The sequence below is a fragment of the Podarcis tiliguerta genome (genome assembly GCF_965153285.1).
Source record: "Podarcis tiliguerta genome assembly, chromosome: 1".
NCBI classification, from domain to species: Eukaryota; Metazoa; Chordata; class Lepidosauria; order Squamata; family Lacertidae; genus Podarcis; species Podarcis tiliguerta.
The window spans coordinates 112721718-112738759 of NC_139534.1; the positions used below are offsets into that span (position 1 = coordinate 112721718).

Here is a 17042-nt window from a genome sequence, read left to right on the forward strand (position 1 = left end):
TCTTCAAATTCTGGGATGATGCAGGAAAATTGGGGCACCTTGAAAGGTTTTGAGTACTCTTGTGACCCACTTTGTTTGAAAAGTTGGACCACCCTGGTAGAAAGATTTTAAGGTAAGAAGAGTTTGGGTTTAAGGTTTGGTCTTTTCGTTCAAAGTACAGTGGTACCTCTGGTTACGAACTTAATTCATTCCGGAGGTCTGTTCTTAACCTGAAACCATTCTCAACCTGAGGTACCACTTTAGCTAATGGGGCCTCCCACTGTCGCTGCGCCGCCAGCGTGCAATTTCTGTTCTCATCCTCAGGTAAAATTCTTAACCCAAGGTACTACTTCCAGGTTAGTGGAGTCTGTAACCCGAAGTGTTTGTAACCCAAGGTGTTTGTAACCTGAGATAGCACTGTATGTATTTTCTCTGGCACTTACAGTTATCGTTATAGATAGGCCATCTGGGTTATATAGTTCAGTTTTGAGTCTGTGCTCCAAATATTTTTTCATTTTTAACATACTTGATGTTTGATTGGTACCTGAAAAAACAGTTAAAACAGTCGCAGAGTGGTAGGTTTGAGTTTCTTCCTTCTTTTTTACATTTCAGTAGGGCCTGAATACAGATGAATAGCCAGATCTATTTCTCATGAAATGTAAAAGTAAGAAAGGCATCAGAGGCACAGCATGATGTATTAGAGCTGCACAGGGTCTCTACAGCGGCTTTCCAGAGGTTAACAAACAGCAGTGCTTTTTTTCTAAAAAAAGTTTAGGGGGTACTCTCATTTTTCTACTCATATTGAAATACTGCCCCTCAATGAGGCCAAACTTCGATTCACAAAATGTTTAGGGTTATGTGTACCCCTGCATCCCCCCAGAAAAAAAGCACTAAAAGTGATTACCGGTAATTATCACAAGTGGGTGAAAAAGGAGGGGTGTGGGCAAACATTAATATGAAATGTTGGTTAACCTGAACTCCTCTTTGTTATAGCCGAAGTGCCACCATAACTATTAGTCATGGTAAAAGCTAGCAGGAGAACTAGAGGAGGAAGAACAGCTAGGGGGAGGGGTGTACCCATGGTAAACCAATGGGTTGTGTTATGCTTGTTTCGGGCCTTAAGGGTCTGTGGGTGTAATAGGTTTTGCATGCAGAAAGAATTGGACTAGATTCAAGTCGTTCCACATCAAGTCTTCCCTGAACTAGAACTTGCAACAGCCCCAGCAGGCATGGCCAATGGATAGGGATGATGGGAATTCAGCAACATACAGGGGACCAAAGTTTCCTCACACCTACTATAGGGCAAGAAAGAGAGCCTGAAAATACATTGACGACAAGTATTTCCAACAGAACCTCTCCGATACGAAAGATAATGATGAATCCCAAGATTCTTCCGCTCCCTACCTGAAACTTTCCAGTTGGTTCTGTTGTTGACTTCTATGATTGTGATAAAATAAGGAGATGTCAGATTTACAGAGCGACCCTCATCCTCAATGGTGAAATAGAGAGGAAGCCTTGATACTGGGAATTTCATTCGCAGGGCCTAGCAATGTAAGATATATAGAAATCACTGACATTAAAATGATGCCTGCATGGAAAGACGTGGAATGACACAAATGTAAGTATTTACATAATCTGGTTTAGTTCTGCTAAATAGGAAGTCTGACTTACAAATTGGTAATGAGCTGAATGAAAGCCAATGGACTGAAAATCAGTCCCAGAAGGTCTGAGATTCTGTGGGTAGGTGGCACATCTGTTAAATCTGTTATGCATAAGGTTGCACTCCTTCTAAAGTAGCGTTTCACAAGCTGGTAAGGAGGCAGCCCAGCAGGGCCTAACGTTCCTTTTTGCCACGTGTGTTTTCTTGGAGTAGTCCTGGTTTGTTTCCAGAAAGAGAGGGCAATCGCTGAGGCTCCCGTTTTGACCAGTAGAGCCCGCAGTCCAGAACTCCCAGGTCAGCTAAGTGCGGTGGCAATGGGTAGGGCTGGGCGAGCCAGAGCTGCTTGTTGCTGCTGCCAGTGCTGGGTCAGGTGGCAGCTTGGGCCTGACTCTGCAAGGTGCAGGGTGCAATCTACCTCAGCACCTAGCGTATCAGAGCCATCGTATGTTGCCGATGAGAGCAGGGCCCATCGGCAGCGTCGGACTGGCTCTGCATGGATTTTAATTTATTTTTACTTATGGGAAGACAGCTGCCCCCTTGCCCCCCTCTTGGCTACGTCCATGTGGGGTGGGCTAAAGGAAGAACACAAGGTCAGAAGAGGGCCACGATTGGGAAAAGGTTGGGAAACACTGCTCTAAAGGATCAAATTCTTAGATTGAGCACACTCCTAAATATAGCTTTGTCAATGGAGAACCAGATAAGCCTTTGTGGGAAGGAATGTCTTTCACATTAATTTAGGCTGGTGTGCCAGCTGCAGCTTCTTCTGGAAAGCGATAGCCTGGCCACCGTTATCTGGAAACAAGGATTGACTACTGTATTGGGCTGCATCTGGGGATACCTTTGGAGACTGCTCAGAAATTGCAGTTACTGCAGAATACAGCTGCTAAGTTAGTAACTGTGAGTGGCTCAAAAGGCTTCACTAGCTACCAGTCCATTTCTAAGTTCGCCTTTAAAGCCCTATACAGCTTGGGACCCAAGCACCTTGAAGAACCATGGGAGTCTTTAGAAATTCTCTTTCAGTAGTCCCCACCATCTGAGGTGTGGCAGAAGGCAGCCAGAGAAAAGATTTATTGGTTATGATGCCCCATTTGCGGAATTCCCTCCCCAAAGATATTTGCCTGTCACAACATTGTCATCTTCTCAGCAGTAGCTAAGGGTATTTTTGCCTTCTTAGGTTTCTTAACGTACTGTTATTTTGATATACCTGGTACTTTACATACTGGATGTAATGGTTCCTGGATGCAGTGGTACCTCCAGATGCGAACGGCATCCGTTCTGGAGCTCCGTTCGCATCCTGAATAGAACGTAAGATGCGACGGCGTGTCTGCACGTGCGCAGGTCGCGTTTTGCCACTTCTGCGCATGTGTGTGCCGTCATTATGAGAGTCTGCGCGTGCGCGAGTGGTGAAACCCAGAAGTGACACACTCCGTCACTTCCGGGTTGCAGCGGAGCGCAACCCAAAAGCACTCAACCTGAAGCACATTCAACCCAAGGTATGACTGTACTACATATCTCCTCCGAATAACAAGCAAAAAGCTGCACATGTAGGCATAGCCCTTACCTTCTCCTTGCAATCAGAAAAGGCAACAGAAAAGGACAGCTTCATATTTTCTGTACATCCACATTCGGAGCGCTTTGACTTGCCAGCACATTGCTTGTACCGTCCAGAATTCTGTTGGAAAAGTAAAGGGACCCCTGACTGTTAGGTCCAGTCGCGGACGACTCTGGGGTTGTGGCGCTCATCTCGCTTTACTGGCCGAGTGAGCCAGGGTTTGTCTGCAGACAGCTTCCGGGTCATGAGGCCAGAATGACAAAGCCACTTCTGGCGAACCAGAAACGCTGTTTACCTTCCCGCTGCTTGCACTTGATGTGCTTTCGAACTGCTAGGTGGGCAGGAGCTGGGACCGAACAATGGGAGCTCACCCTGTTGTGGGGATTTGAACCGCCAACCTTCTGACCGGCAAGCCCTGGACTCTGTGGTTTAGACCACAGTGCCACCCGTGTCCCAAAGAAGGTATAATCAAGGTAATTCTCGACTGTGCTTACAAAGTTGACCAACATATGCAATGGAAATCATTTGACCTCTGAATCAGTCTATAGTTTTTCAACTATCAGTGGACTGGAGAGCCCTGCGTGTTCAAATTTGGTGGAAAAGGGTTGTCAGAAAGAAAGGGAGAGTCAGGGCAAAGAGAACTATGCAACTAGTGAACAGGAAGCATGATATGCAGTTGGGTTGAAGAGAAGCATTCTCTTGAGCAAGAGACAAATGAGCTGAATGGACATTGGGGCTCTTGGGTGACAGCAAATGATTTTGCAGATGAAGTCCTCTGCCTGTTTTTCAGCCTTTCCCTTTTTCTTCTCTACACTCTCCATATTCTTAAGCAGCCTTGATACTGTTGACTTTGAGAGTCTTTAATGAGATGTAAAATATCAATATCTTGAATATATGGAATAGTGCAAAATGAGCTATGCATGCAATCCTCTACTGCCTCTTGTTGATAGAACAGGAAAACATGGAGGATTGTAAAACGGGGTGAGACAGTAGAGTTCACCTAGAGCAAAAAAAGGAAATGCTCATATTGGCTGCTCTGGGTGCTTCAAATTGATCCCATTGCTCCTAAAGTATATTTACCTTGAGTGTGTGGAAAGTAGTTGGGCAATTGTGTCAACTTATGTTCTGATCCTATCTATCCTATTACTGCAAAGGTTTGGAAAGTGATATGAGGCGGCCATGAGGTGGCCATAAAGTTAAAACATAAGGATTCAAGCCCAGGTTTTCAGGTTATTTTTCTTAGAACAATATGCAAAAACCAGCTATTTATAGTGGGAAGCAGACAGATGTTGAGTCTATAGTATGTGCAAGCAGGATGCCTAAGTTCTGGGGCAAACTCTATAGAAATGCTCATCTGGAAGTTGAATTTCAATATTCTCCTCTTAATTAGAAATCTTTTTTCTTAATAATAATAATAATAATAATAATTTATTATTTATACCCCGCCCATCTGGCTGGGTTTCCCCAGCCACTCTGGGCGGCTTCCAAAAGAATATTAAAATACTGTGATACATCAAACATTAAAAGCTTCCCTAAACAGGGCTGCCTTCAGATGTCTTCTAAAAGTCTGGTAGTTGTTGTTCTCTTTGACATCTGGTGGGAGGGCGTTCCACAGGGAGGGCGCCACTACCGAGAAGGCCCTCTGTCTGGTTCCCTGTAAGTTGGCTTCTCGCAGTGAGGGAACCGCCAGAAGGCTCTCGGTGCTGGACCTCAGTGTCCGGGTAGAGCGATGGGGGTGGAGACGCTCCTTCAGGTATACTGGACCGAGGCCGTTTAGGGCTTTAAAGGTCAGCACCAACACTTTGAATTGTGCTCGGAAACGCACTGGGAGCCAATGTAGGTCTTTCAAGACCGGTGTTATATGGTCTCGGTGGCTGCTCCCAGTCACCAGTCTGGCCGCTGCATTCTGGATTAGTTGTAGTTTCCGGGTCACCTTCAAAGGTAGCCCCACGTAGAGTGCATTGCAGTAGTCCAAGCGGGAGATAACCAGAGCATGCACCACTCTGGCAAGGCAGTCCGTGGGCAGATAGGGTCTCAGCCTACGTACCAGATGGAGCTGGTACACAGCTGCCCTGGACACGGATTTAACCTGTGCCTCCATGGACAGCTGTGAGTCCAAAATGACTCCCAGGCTGCACACCTGGTCCTTCAGGGGCACAGTTACCCCATTCAGGACCAGGGAATCCTCCACACCTGCCCGCCTCCTGTCCCCCAGAAACAGTACTTCTGTCTTGTCAGGATTCAATCTCAATCTGTTTGCCGCCATCCATCCTCCAACCGCCTCCAGACACTCACACAGGACCGTCACCGCCTTCACTGGTTCTGATTTGAAAGAGAGGTAGAGCTGGGTATCATCCGCATACTGATGAACACCCAGCCCAAACCTCCTGATGATCTCTCCCAGCGGCTGCATATAGATGTTAAAAAGCATGGGGGAGAGGACAGAACCCTGAGGCACCCCACAAGTGAGAGCCCAGGGGTCTGAACACTCATCCCCCACCACAACTTTCTGAACACGGCCCAGGAGGAAGGAGCGGAACCACTGTATGACAGTACCCCCAGCTCCCAGCCCCTCAAGACGGTCCAGAAGGATGTTATGGTCGATGGTATCAAACGCCGCTGAGAGATCCAGCAGAACTAGGAAACAGCTCTCACCTTTGTCCCTAGCCCCCCGGAGATCATCAACCAGTGCGACCAAGGCAGTTTCAGTCCCGTGATGAGGCCTGACTCCCGACTGGAAGGGATCCAAATGGTCCGCTTCTTCCAGGCGTGCCTGGAGTTGTTCAGCCACCACTCGCTCAATCACCTTGCCCAAGAATGGAAGATTTGAGACTGGGCGATAGTTGGCCATCGTGGCCGCATCTAAAGATGGTTTTTTAAGAAGCGGTTTAATAACCGCCTCTTTCAGCGGGTCTGGGAAGACTCCCTCACAGAGGGAAGCATTCACCACCCCACGAAGCCCATCGCCCAGCCCTTCCCAGCTAGCTTTTATAAGCCAGGATGGGCAAGGATCAAGGAGACAGGTGGTTGGTTTCACTCGTCCAAGCAGCCTGTCCACATCCTCGGAGGTAACAGATTGGAATTGATCCCACGCAATTTGACTAGACAGGACTCTAGCACTCTCCCGCCCCGGCCCTGCTCCCACGGTGGCATCGACCTCTTCCCGAATCTGAGCGACTTTATCTGCAAAAAACTTTGCAAAATCATTGCAGGAGATCATGTGGCCCGTACTGGGCCCCGATGTAGCAGATGGTTCCGCTAGATTGCGGACCTCCTGAAAAAGTCTCCTGCTGCTGTTTTCTGCAGATGCAATAGAGGCGGTGAAGAAAGTCTTCTTCGCCGTCGCTACTGCCACTTGGTAGGCTCGACATTGAGCTCTAACCTGTGTCCGGTCAGCTTCAGAATGGGTCCTCCGCCACCGGCGCTCTAGCCGTCTCAACGATTGTTTCATTACCCTCAGATCCGTGGAAAACCACGGGGCTGTCCGGGCTCCATGCAATCGGAGAGGGCGCTTCGGAGCCAAACAGTCAATAGCCCTGGTTAACTCCACATTCCAGCGGGCCACCAGGGAATCAGCTGAAAGGCCATCAACATGGGATAAAGCATCCCCTACCACTCTCTGGAAACCATTTGGATCCATTAAGTGGCGGGGGCGGACCATCCGAATCGGTCCCACCTCTCTGCAGAGGGGAAGGGTCGCGGAGAAGTCAAGTTGCACCAGGAAGTGGTCTGACCATGGCACTTCTTTTGTTTCGCTTTTACTTAGTGTCAGATCACCAACATCCATTGAGGTAAACACCAGGTCCAAGGCATGTCCGCGGCTATGGGTTGGGCCAAACTTATTCAGGGACAGCCCCATGGAGGCCATGCTTTCCACGAAGTCCCGAGCGGCCCCTTGTAAGGTCGTGTCGGCATGGATATTAAAATCCCCTAGGACAACCAAACTAGGTGTCTCCAGGAGGACATCCGCCACGACCTGAAGCAGCTCGGGCAGGGAATCCTTGGTGCAGCGGGGAGGTCGGTACACCAGAAGGAATCCTGTACTGCCCCTATTGCCCAACTTCCAGAACATGCACTCAGAAAACTGGGTCTTCCCAATAGGACGCCTGGTGCAAACTAATGACTTCCTAAAAATCACTGCAACCCCCCCTCCCCGCCCACAAGGCCTGGGTTGCTGTGCGTAAGAGAAACCTGGTGGACAAGCAGCGGCAAGAACAGGCCCATCTGCTTCATCCAACCAAGTCTCTGTTACACATGCCAGGTCAAATCCTCCATCCATGATCAAGTCATGGATTGCAGTGGTTTTATGAATCATTGACCTGGCATTGCACAGCAGCACCTTCAGGTCATGTGGGTATCCCTTGCTGATTCTAGTATCCGTCCGGTCAGGACCAGACCCGGAGGCAGGGATAGTCCTCAGACAACGACTAAACCTGCCTCCTCTGTAATGACAAGGTCTGGTCTTAGCGTAACTCCTCCTCCTACCCGTGATCACTGAGATCGGTTGTCCCAGCGCATCCCCCTCTGTGGAACATGCCCCAGCCATTTTGTTGGCTGGGACCCACTCCCCGGCAGCCCTGACCCCTCCCCTTAAGAACAAAATAAGACCTTAAAACAATAAAAACAAAAACAAAAGACCCCAGAAAACAAAAAACAATACAAATAAAAAACTATAAAAATTACAAATCCGTTAAAACAAACAAATTCCCAACTAAACATCCATCCCACCCCCATCCACGTCCCCGCATATACAAAAAAATAAAAATAAAAAGGACAAGGAAAAATTTAAAACATTTTTTAAAAAGCTCTGCGCCACTCCGGAACCCCCTGGGTGGCAGCAGCAGTGACAGCAACCGTCCCTGTGAGGCCTGTCAGGCCCCGCCGCGGGCCAGATGGTGAGTGGCAGGAAGGAGCAGGGCCCTCAGACACTCACGCAGGAGAGTCCTCCTGGGCAGCAGAGCGCAGCAGCAGTCCTTGTGAGGCTTCAGGCCCCGCCCCAGGCCAGATGGTAAGTGGCAGGAAGGAGCAGGGCCTTCAGACACTCACGCAGGAGAGTGTATATGTATGTAAAGAACATGCAACAGCACGGAGTGCAAAATGGATAGCAATTTTTTAAAATGTGCATTCTCAAAGCTCTTACAGGAGTAGCTATGAAGACTTACTTTTGAATTTGTAAAATAATCCCTCAGTTTAGGTTTGCTGGGGTCAGCATTATAGAAGTTTTCTGTGAGTGGAACAGCAATTCCCAAAACAGATGGTGGCCTGTAGTTCACCTGTACGAAAAACAACACATTTTAATGGGGGAAATTTATTATTTGAAGAATTTTTGCAAACAACTTAAATCGTTAGCGGGACTGACATAAAAACGTGCAGTGAAAATCATTTAAATAAAATACAAAGGATAAATAGTAAATAGCTATGAATTGGCTATGCAGTGATAAAAGATAAAACATAAGTAAGCACAGAAAGGGTCAATGATTTTATGTTTTCTAATTGGTTGTATAAATGTATTTGTATGATAATTTTTGTAAATGAAAAAAGGGGGAAATTATATGATGAAAAATAAGACCGGTTTGTATCATCTCCCCAATTCATACACTTATTACCAGCAGCACAGATTTCTTTTTAAATTTTTTTTTTATTAAGGCTTTATTAATACAGATGAAAGAACAAATTTAAAAAGCAAACTAATCTAAATGAAAACAGAAAGAGAAAGAGAGACAAATGCAATCCTCTCTCAAAGGTAGATCTCAAGCTGTGTCTCACACATAAGGGGGTGGCTCCTCCCAGATTTCACCTGGGAGCTTCCCTTCTTCCAGCCTCCCACCCTGGGAGACCTTCCCTTCCCTGCCTCTCACACAGGGTCCTTCACCAGCCAGCCCTCACCTTCATGTGCATACACCCCCTCATTGACCCAGAGCAGAGGACATAAAAACAACACCACCAAAAGCAGGACCAAAGGAAGGCAGGAAAAAAAACATGAAGATGAAAATAATAAAAGAGTGGGGAAAGAAAAGAATGGGGGGAAAGGAAATAAAAGGGCTTCTGATTCAAATATCCTGAGAAGAGCTCTGAAGCCCAGACGTAATGAAGGGACGCAGAGGGCATAGCACTGCACGTATTGGAAACTCCCTGATGCATTCGCCATGAGCGGAGGTATCTCTGTTTCTTTTAAGATGTATCTGAATTTCGGACTTAAGAAACATAGGTGTTTTGGAAGAAAGAGAATGGTAACCTGCGAAATGAATCAGCTACTGAGTGCCAAGGTTTTGATCTGGAGATGATTAAGATCGGAATTGGTGCAGGATCAAGGAATAACATCAACTCCTGATATCCAGAACACGGAAAGTCATCCAAAAATGTTTAATTCGGAACTGTTTAGTTGGCTCTTTTGATTGTATTGTGATTTGGCATGATTTGGCATCAAATTAATGTGGCCTCCATAGGATTGTTATTAATGAAACATTTAAAAAATTGATTTTTTTAAAAATAGACAGTTGGAAATGTTGACCCTGCCTTCTATCAGAAGTTAGCTTTTACTTGTCTGCTTCACTGACACAGATGCCAGAGAGTGTAGTGACATCCTCAGCATTGCTCTCTGTTTCATGGGCCACACTTAAATCCATCCAATGGGTACATCTGTGCCCTTCCCCTGTTCAGAACATTTAAGAAAGGGTACAAAAGAATTCTAAACTAAAATGTAGGATTTAGGATCCTTACCGGTAGCTGCTTTAAAAGTCTGGCAATCGCTGAGCCATTTGGTTCAGCGCTGACATCCTCAACTAGCCAGTCTGAAGGAGAGGTTTTAGCAGATAGAACATAGTGCATTGATTTAAGATAGGAGCAGGAATTCTTCAGCGTTAAGACAAGAGTTGTCACTTCACATCGGAGAGATCCCAATGCGATAACAGCTATGGTGGTTTTACCCTAGGGATGTTTATGAAAAAGCATAACATTACTTGGTCTCCAACATAGATGAATATAATTAGCTTCCCATCATAGGATAGATCTACACACAGGGGGAAACCCACTATAAATAAGTCAGAAATTAAATCGTTATAACAAAAGAAAACAAACACTATGGAAAATCGCAAAGAATTTTGTTTGTTTGTTCTCCAGCACCATCTGGTGTTGCATGTTTATAACGCACTCAAAGAGCAGGGGTTGGCAAACTAAGGCCTGTCGGTTGGATAAGGCCCAAGGGGCTCTTTAATCCAGCCCAAGGACTCTGCTGCCCACTCGGTCAGTCCCCATGCTAAACTGATATCTCACCACGCGGGGACTGACTTCCATGATGGGCGTGTGGGTGGCTGTGGATTGGCTTCAGGAAGCTCCTGCAGCCAATTCTAAGCCGCAGACGCCTCTGGGCAGGCAGCAACGCTGGTCAATTCAAAGCCGTGCCAGGTTTCCTCAGCTTGTGGGCGGTGAGGCTTCGGATTGGCCAGCGAGGCAGCCATGGACAGAGAGGCCCATGGGCGCATCACAGGGCTTCGGCCGGAGCTTGGTATGCCTGCTGGCCCTGTGCCTGGCACCCAGGAAAGCTCTTTCAGAAGCGAGAGCTGCCGCCACAGCTGCCAGCTCCCAACCACTGCCAGAGGAGGTAGGAGATCGGGGAGGGAGGGGCTGGGGGAGAGAGAGAAGCCCCCTCTGCTGGTGTGTGTGTGTGTGTGTGTGGTCCAGCCTGCCAGAAGATTTAAGGGACAGTGAGCCAGCCCGCTGGTAGAAAAGTTTGCTGACCCCTGCCATAGACCCTTATCCATGCAAACATGGCTGTTGACGTAAGGCATTTGCATTCATTTCACCAGCACAGCATGTGTGCATTGTACGTACTAGAAGAAATCCAAATTCTGTCTTCCATTGGAATAGTTTTAAGAATTATCATATGACAAATGTTTCTCAAACAGGAATAATAAATATTATTAATCTAATACTCCAAAACAAACGTATGACAACAATATATCCATATAAAGACAAGGGTCACACATCAGGTAAAGATAGCTGGGACTGGGCCCCATTCATAACAATAGACCTACAGTATGACCACGTCATACATGCATTTAACTTGCCTGATTTCAACCATACACAGTTGAAGTCTGGCTGGTTGAAATCTTGCAAGTTGAATAAGGAGCTGGCAGGAGGCGAGCACCTTGCTTGAGAAGCAAGGCAGAGAACTTAAAAGCTATTTTTGCACCAGGAAAATCTGATGCAAAAATGTAATTTTAAGCTATCTCTGCCATGCTTTGCCTATCTGCATGACGGGTCTGGGGTGCTCCTGGGAGATTTTAAGAGAACTTGGATGGACCTATGAGATCTCGCAAGAGCACTTCAGGGCTTCTGGAGTCCCAGGATGCTCATGAAGGGGTCCAGTTCCAATGATTTGAGTATACACATTTTTGCAGATATGCAGACTGCTTTGAACGGAATGCCTGTGTAAGATACAATTGCACTGTAGTCATTAATAACTTGCATCCCATTGCTTTCAGTAAACCTTGTAGTGTAGTCTTATACCATATAGCTGTGTCTGTGCTAAACTGGTGCCTGCAGGTGATTAGGGGTAGGGTGAGGGCTATTAAAAGGAGTGTAACACTACGAGTGGCTGGTTTTTGTATCAGTGTTGCGTTCCCCGCCAAAGGCTGCCAATTGGTGCTGCTTTGACCTATGAAGCCTTAAACGGCTCAGGACTATAATACCTCAAGGACCACCTCACCCTATCTAAACCAACCAGGACCCTGCAATCATTACCTGAGGCCCTTCTGCATGTGCCTTCTCTACAAGAGGTCTGGAGGGTGCCATCACAAAAGCGGGCCTTTTCTGTGGTAGCTCCCCATTTGTGGAACGCTCCCCCTAGGGAGGCTTCCCTGGTGCCTTCATTGCATATCTTTAGTTGCCAGGTGAAAATGTTTCTCAGGCGTTTGGCTGATTAACATTTTATAGCTTTTAAAATGTGCTTGTGCTTGTGGGAGGGGGATTGCAGGCCCATGCGCAGTGTGCCTTGGGAACTGGGAAGTAAGCAACAAAAACGACATGAGAAGAACTTGGAAATAAATTGGCCATGAGGTTTTGGCATAGGCATTGGGTGTGTATCCCAAATCATCCTACCTGATTGCTGGATGATTATTCACAATGTCAGTCCTGGGTTAAGGGTCCCCTCAAGATGCTGGTAAACTAAGCTGACAGCCCCTGGCCACTGAACGGAAGCCCTTGGCCCATCACCCCCACCTCACGTCATCTGGACCTTCGGATTTCAACCCAGACGCCTTTACCAGGGTACCCTGAGATTTTTACATGTCCAACAGGAGAGGCTCTCTCTCACCCCCAGGTTACACTAAGTATCCAACCCAATGCCTTTTCCCAGGACACAAGCTGGCCCCTCCCTGCCAGCTCACCACCAAACCTACTAACATCTGCAATGAATGCCCAACACATCTAGCAACCAAGTCTCATTACTCTACAATTTCTAGGGTTCTGTGAGGAAAGCCATAGCGTAAACATAAGTTTGTTTTGTACAAAAACACGGGGAGAAGATTTTTGGAGTCTGAATGCACATAAAAGCTGTGTGTACTTTATCAAAGTACTCTGAAAAGAGCTGGTGGCATTTACCTTTTCAAAAAATCTACTATGAACAGTGATATCAATTAAATTGCTATTGTTGTCGTCATAATAAATGTTTGTTCTCACATCCAGTAGAGAAGGCCTTCCAATTGCAATGTACATTAGCCTATTATGGAACACATTATACGCTGTGGAAGGAAACAACAACGAGAATAATGTTTATTTCCAATATTTCTTTCCTGTAGAACAACCTCACACAAAAGGCAAAACTTAGCTCCACTCTGAGACTGCAGTTGGGTTGAAAAATACTTGAGGATTTTGGCTGATTCCAGCGTACCCTTATTTCATATACATCTGTGTACAAATGCACATCAAAATGAGAAATCCATATGAAAGATCTGTAAGCAGGATGGGAGTCAATAGGATTAAATATATGTAAAATACATTTTGTTGAATTTCAGTTAAATTATTAGAGTGAGGATCATAACTTATAAAGAGTTTGCTTTCATATGATTTCAAACACTTTCAGACATTTTATAGAGAATACATAGAGTAGAGAGACAAGAAATACTCTATTTTTTGCTCTATAAGACTCACTTTTCCCCTCCTAAAAAGTAAGGGGAAATTTGTGTGCGTCTTATGGAGCAAATGCAAGCTGCGCATCTATCACAGAAGCCAGAACAGCAAGAGGGATTGCTGCTTTCACTGCGCAGCGATCCCTCTTGCTGTTCTGGCTTCTGAGATTCAGAATTTCCTCCTCCAAAAACTAGGTGCATCTTGTGGTCTGGTGCGTCTTATAGAGCGAAAAATACGGTATGTGCAGCCTTACCTACATTAACTGGAGTCACTCTGAATTTCAATTCCAGCTTTGACCCAATATCCAAGTATTTAATGGCATGGCGTGGTAGGTCATCAAACTGTTGTATTGTATATCTACATATGTCAACAACAATTTTCCATTTTCTTTTATTTACAGTGCCAAAGTCATACAAGAACCACCTCCCAGGTGGAATGTCTGTATTTAAAAGTACCCTATTAGGCATGGTAGCATCTCCTAAAGCATTTTGGTCATTCACAACTTGAACAATGAAGAAACTGCTACTGCCTGGAATCACCACTGTTTTCTCAAGATCGGTTGGTTTGAACATATTCACACCTGGAAAACAAGAAAATAATGAAAACATCATTCAATGTGCAGAAGCTGCATTTCCCTTTGTTGTTGTTGTTGCTGCTGCTGCTGCTGCTGTTGCTATGAATATGCCTAATTTACACAAAAGATAAACTAACCTGAAGCTATGGCTTCTTTGATATAAAGTTTCGATTCCTAATTGTTGACAGACTGCCACTACCTGTGTGGCTCTCCTAGTCAACAGCAGCCCTGTAACTCCCACAGCTCATGAAACTTTTTATTTTGCTAGAAACCTCAGAAATGCAGGCAGTGTCAAGTGAAGCCTGAAATCCCATGCTTCATTCACAGGCTGGAAATTGGGGGCTCTTTCTCTTCTTTTTATGGGGCTACCAGATTAACTCCTTACCTTACTTTTCTGGGATACACCGTCCATATCCTTCCTTCATTTTGCCATTTTGTCTCCATAAGAAAATTATGAATTTACACATAGTTGGAGACTGATTGGCTGGCTGTTGATTTAGGAAGGGGATCTAGTAGAAATAAAAATGACTGGATGACGAGGAACATATAAAAGAGGCTACATTGGAAATTAGGAAATGCTGGGCAGGGGCCACCATCATGCAACCACTCTTAGACGAATAGTATTCCCTACAATTCTTTTCCTATATATTTCCCCACTTAAGTGTAATTAGCATAAGCCAAAGACCCTCCTTCAAAAACTTTTCATTATCAGGTGATGCACAAACCTGGAGAAGTCAGCTGAAGCCTGTATGATATACTGGTCCCTGTAGGGGGCAAAACTCTTAAAGTATTTGCTGTACAAGGGCTAGCAGTTTTAGATTCAACAGGAAACCGATCTAGAACATCTACCAGTACAGCTGATATAAAGCCCGGAGGAGCTGGCGTCCTAAAAACCTCTCTGATTATACACGATCCTCCTGGCCTAAATTAAAAAGAAGCATACATTTAATACCACCTTGATGATGTCAGATCACACATCTAATGAATTTTAACGAATTTTGGCTAAGATTCCCTTGCTGGAAAATAGTACTAAGAGAAAATTGTGGTTTCAAGCATGTCAACTGGCACAGGGCTGCTGTTCAGCAGCTATTTCTGATCTTTTGAATCACTATGATTTTGTATTGAATTGTAGTAATTTTTTGATGAATTTGTCTTTAGCTTTATATTCTCCTGTGCTTTGAATTTACTACCATGATCACAATGTCTGTTGACTTGTAATGGTATTATTGTTACTGTGAGCCACTTTGAGCTCAACAGTTGTTGTGGGGAAAGCAGAATACAAATATTAAATCAAATCACACGAAAATACCCCTTAATCTCCAAGTTAGGTACACCCAGTAGGTACAATATTTCATGGGCCATATTATCTGAACCTGTTCCTTCTGGCTCTAGCAATATCACATCCCTGGAAGACAGCAGATTCCAGCAGTCTTTGCTCCCAAATGTGGTGGTGGGTCCCCATCCCCCCCAGATGATGAAGTCATGGGAAACCATGTCATCATCATACACACTGCAGAAAACATTTCCAATTTCCTATGACAGACACATCACCTACTGATATATTTTTGAAGCCTACAAGTTTTGTTTGAAACTTGTATTACACGGTATACATCGCAAATGTTAGTACAAAGTGGTTCTAAGAGCAGGCAGAACAAGAAAGCGGCAACCCTCTGAACAATTTAACCAAATTAGAGAGATGCTATTTTGCTATATTCTGTAAAATAGCAGGGTACATTAAAAAGAAAAACCCAACAGAACAAGACATTGCTTGTTAACAAAACATATGCTGTTATTGATATTTACTCATAATCTAATCTTTTGCCTCTTTGCAGACTACTGAATCTCTCACGGTTTGTTCCTATCAGTGGCTTGTGGTTTAAAAGTAACATCTGCTCTTCAGTGATATACTGTACAGCCAAAGGACATTCAAAACCTAAGTCAATATCCTGGAACAAAGTGAGAAAATTAATTATATATATATATATATATATTTTCATGCGTTTATGTATACAAAACTTGCTAAACAATTTTAGGAATAAATAGGAATTTTAAAAAAGATAATTTAATTTATAATAGCAATCAGAAGAGAAATTGCTTAGAAACTGTGTTTCTTTATAACAAGAGGTAATTCACATATCCCCTCTGCCCTCAAGGTCTTCACATATCCCCTCTGCCCTCAAGGTCTTCAACGTCAAAGTTATAGCTGAATTGCTCTACAAAATTCCAGTCTGGCTGCCAGGGTTTACCCAGCCGGTAGAATGAGTGCAGGCAGCTTGTGTCTAGAGGAGGTCAACACAAGGTAGAGACTGCAGCCTGGGCGAGATTTCTTACATGCTGGTTAAACATCTGCCTCACAACAGATAAAGATCCTCTCCTTAGTGAAGTTTTGCTAGATCCCTTTCTTTCCCCAGGGCTACAACGGTTTAACATAAAGGGACAGCAACTTGTTCTTAAATGTAAACTATATGTTGCTCTCCGCCTGCAGTTCCTAGATCAACTCTGCATCCCCAAATGGAAACCAGAGTTAGAGGTCATACATTTTCTATTATTGGGGAACAATCAGGAGCTCACCAAGTTAGTGGCTAAATATCTTTATCTTTTTTTGTTGTTGTCGAAACACATTGCAGACGTCTGATCTCCCTGGAGACCTGGAGATGTAATGTTAGATTGCTTTGTCTCTTTCATTTGACAAATGTTTTGTGTCACTGGGAAGGCGGGAATTCGGTATTGATTGCTATGGATGTTGGTATGTGATGCCAATAAAAGGTTTGATGATGATGAAACTGGTATCTAAGCAGCACAGACATAGCTGCGGTAATCAAAAAATAATACTGATAGTACTAAATGTCTCCCTAGTTTCTCTTAAATTTCTAATGAGTACAAGACTATGTTTTTAAAAATCAGTATTTGCTCAGGGTACTGAAGATAATGGTAGGAGTCAGTTAAAGCTAAGCACTTTCAACTCCCACTTGAAAGAAGTGAAGGAGTTGAAGGTGGCAACTTAGTTGAAGCATTATGTGACTTTGCCTGTGCTAAGGGGGTGGGGCAAACTCAATGGTTTTCTGAAAGTTTCATTAATGCACTCCCTCGGCATATAGGGCACATATACAGGTAATATGGTTCGGATTGAGCTATTGGGACCCGACTGC

General features: G+C 44.9%; 1 protein-coding gene across 6 annotated transcripts in view; it reads right to left on the bottom strand.

The window, feature by feature from the left end:
- The window catches only part of LOC310674776 (cation channel sperm-associated auxiliary subunit beta-like), a 45134-nt gene that overhangs the window by 4113 nt on the left and 23979 nt on the right, over positions 1-17042 (bottom strand). For 5 of the 6 annotated variants that reach the window (XM_083434466.1, XM_083434469.1, XM_083434464.1 and 2 more), the window contains 9 exons: positions 15697-15839; positions 14619-14815; positions 13573-13899; positions 12792-12931; positions 9912-10118; positions 8354-8464; positions 3201-3311; positions 1384-1522; positions 423-523 (listed from right to left, as the gene is read on the bottom strand). In XM_083434466.1, the coding sequence (XP_083290592.1) occupies positions 423-523; positions 1384-1522; positions 3201-3311; positions 8354-8464; positions 9912-10118; positions 12792-12931; positions 13573-13899; positions 14619-14815; positions 15697-15839 (1476 nt within the window). The remainder of the gene's footprint in view (positions 1-422; positions 524-1383; positions 1523-3200; positions 3312-8353; positions 8465-9911; positions 10119-12791; positions 12932-13572; positions 13900-14618; positions 14816-15696; positions 15840-17042) is intronic. The other variant, XM_083434465.1, reaches the window with a different exon arrangement.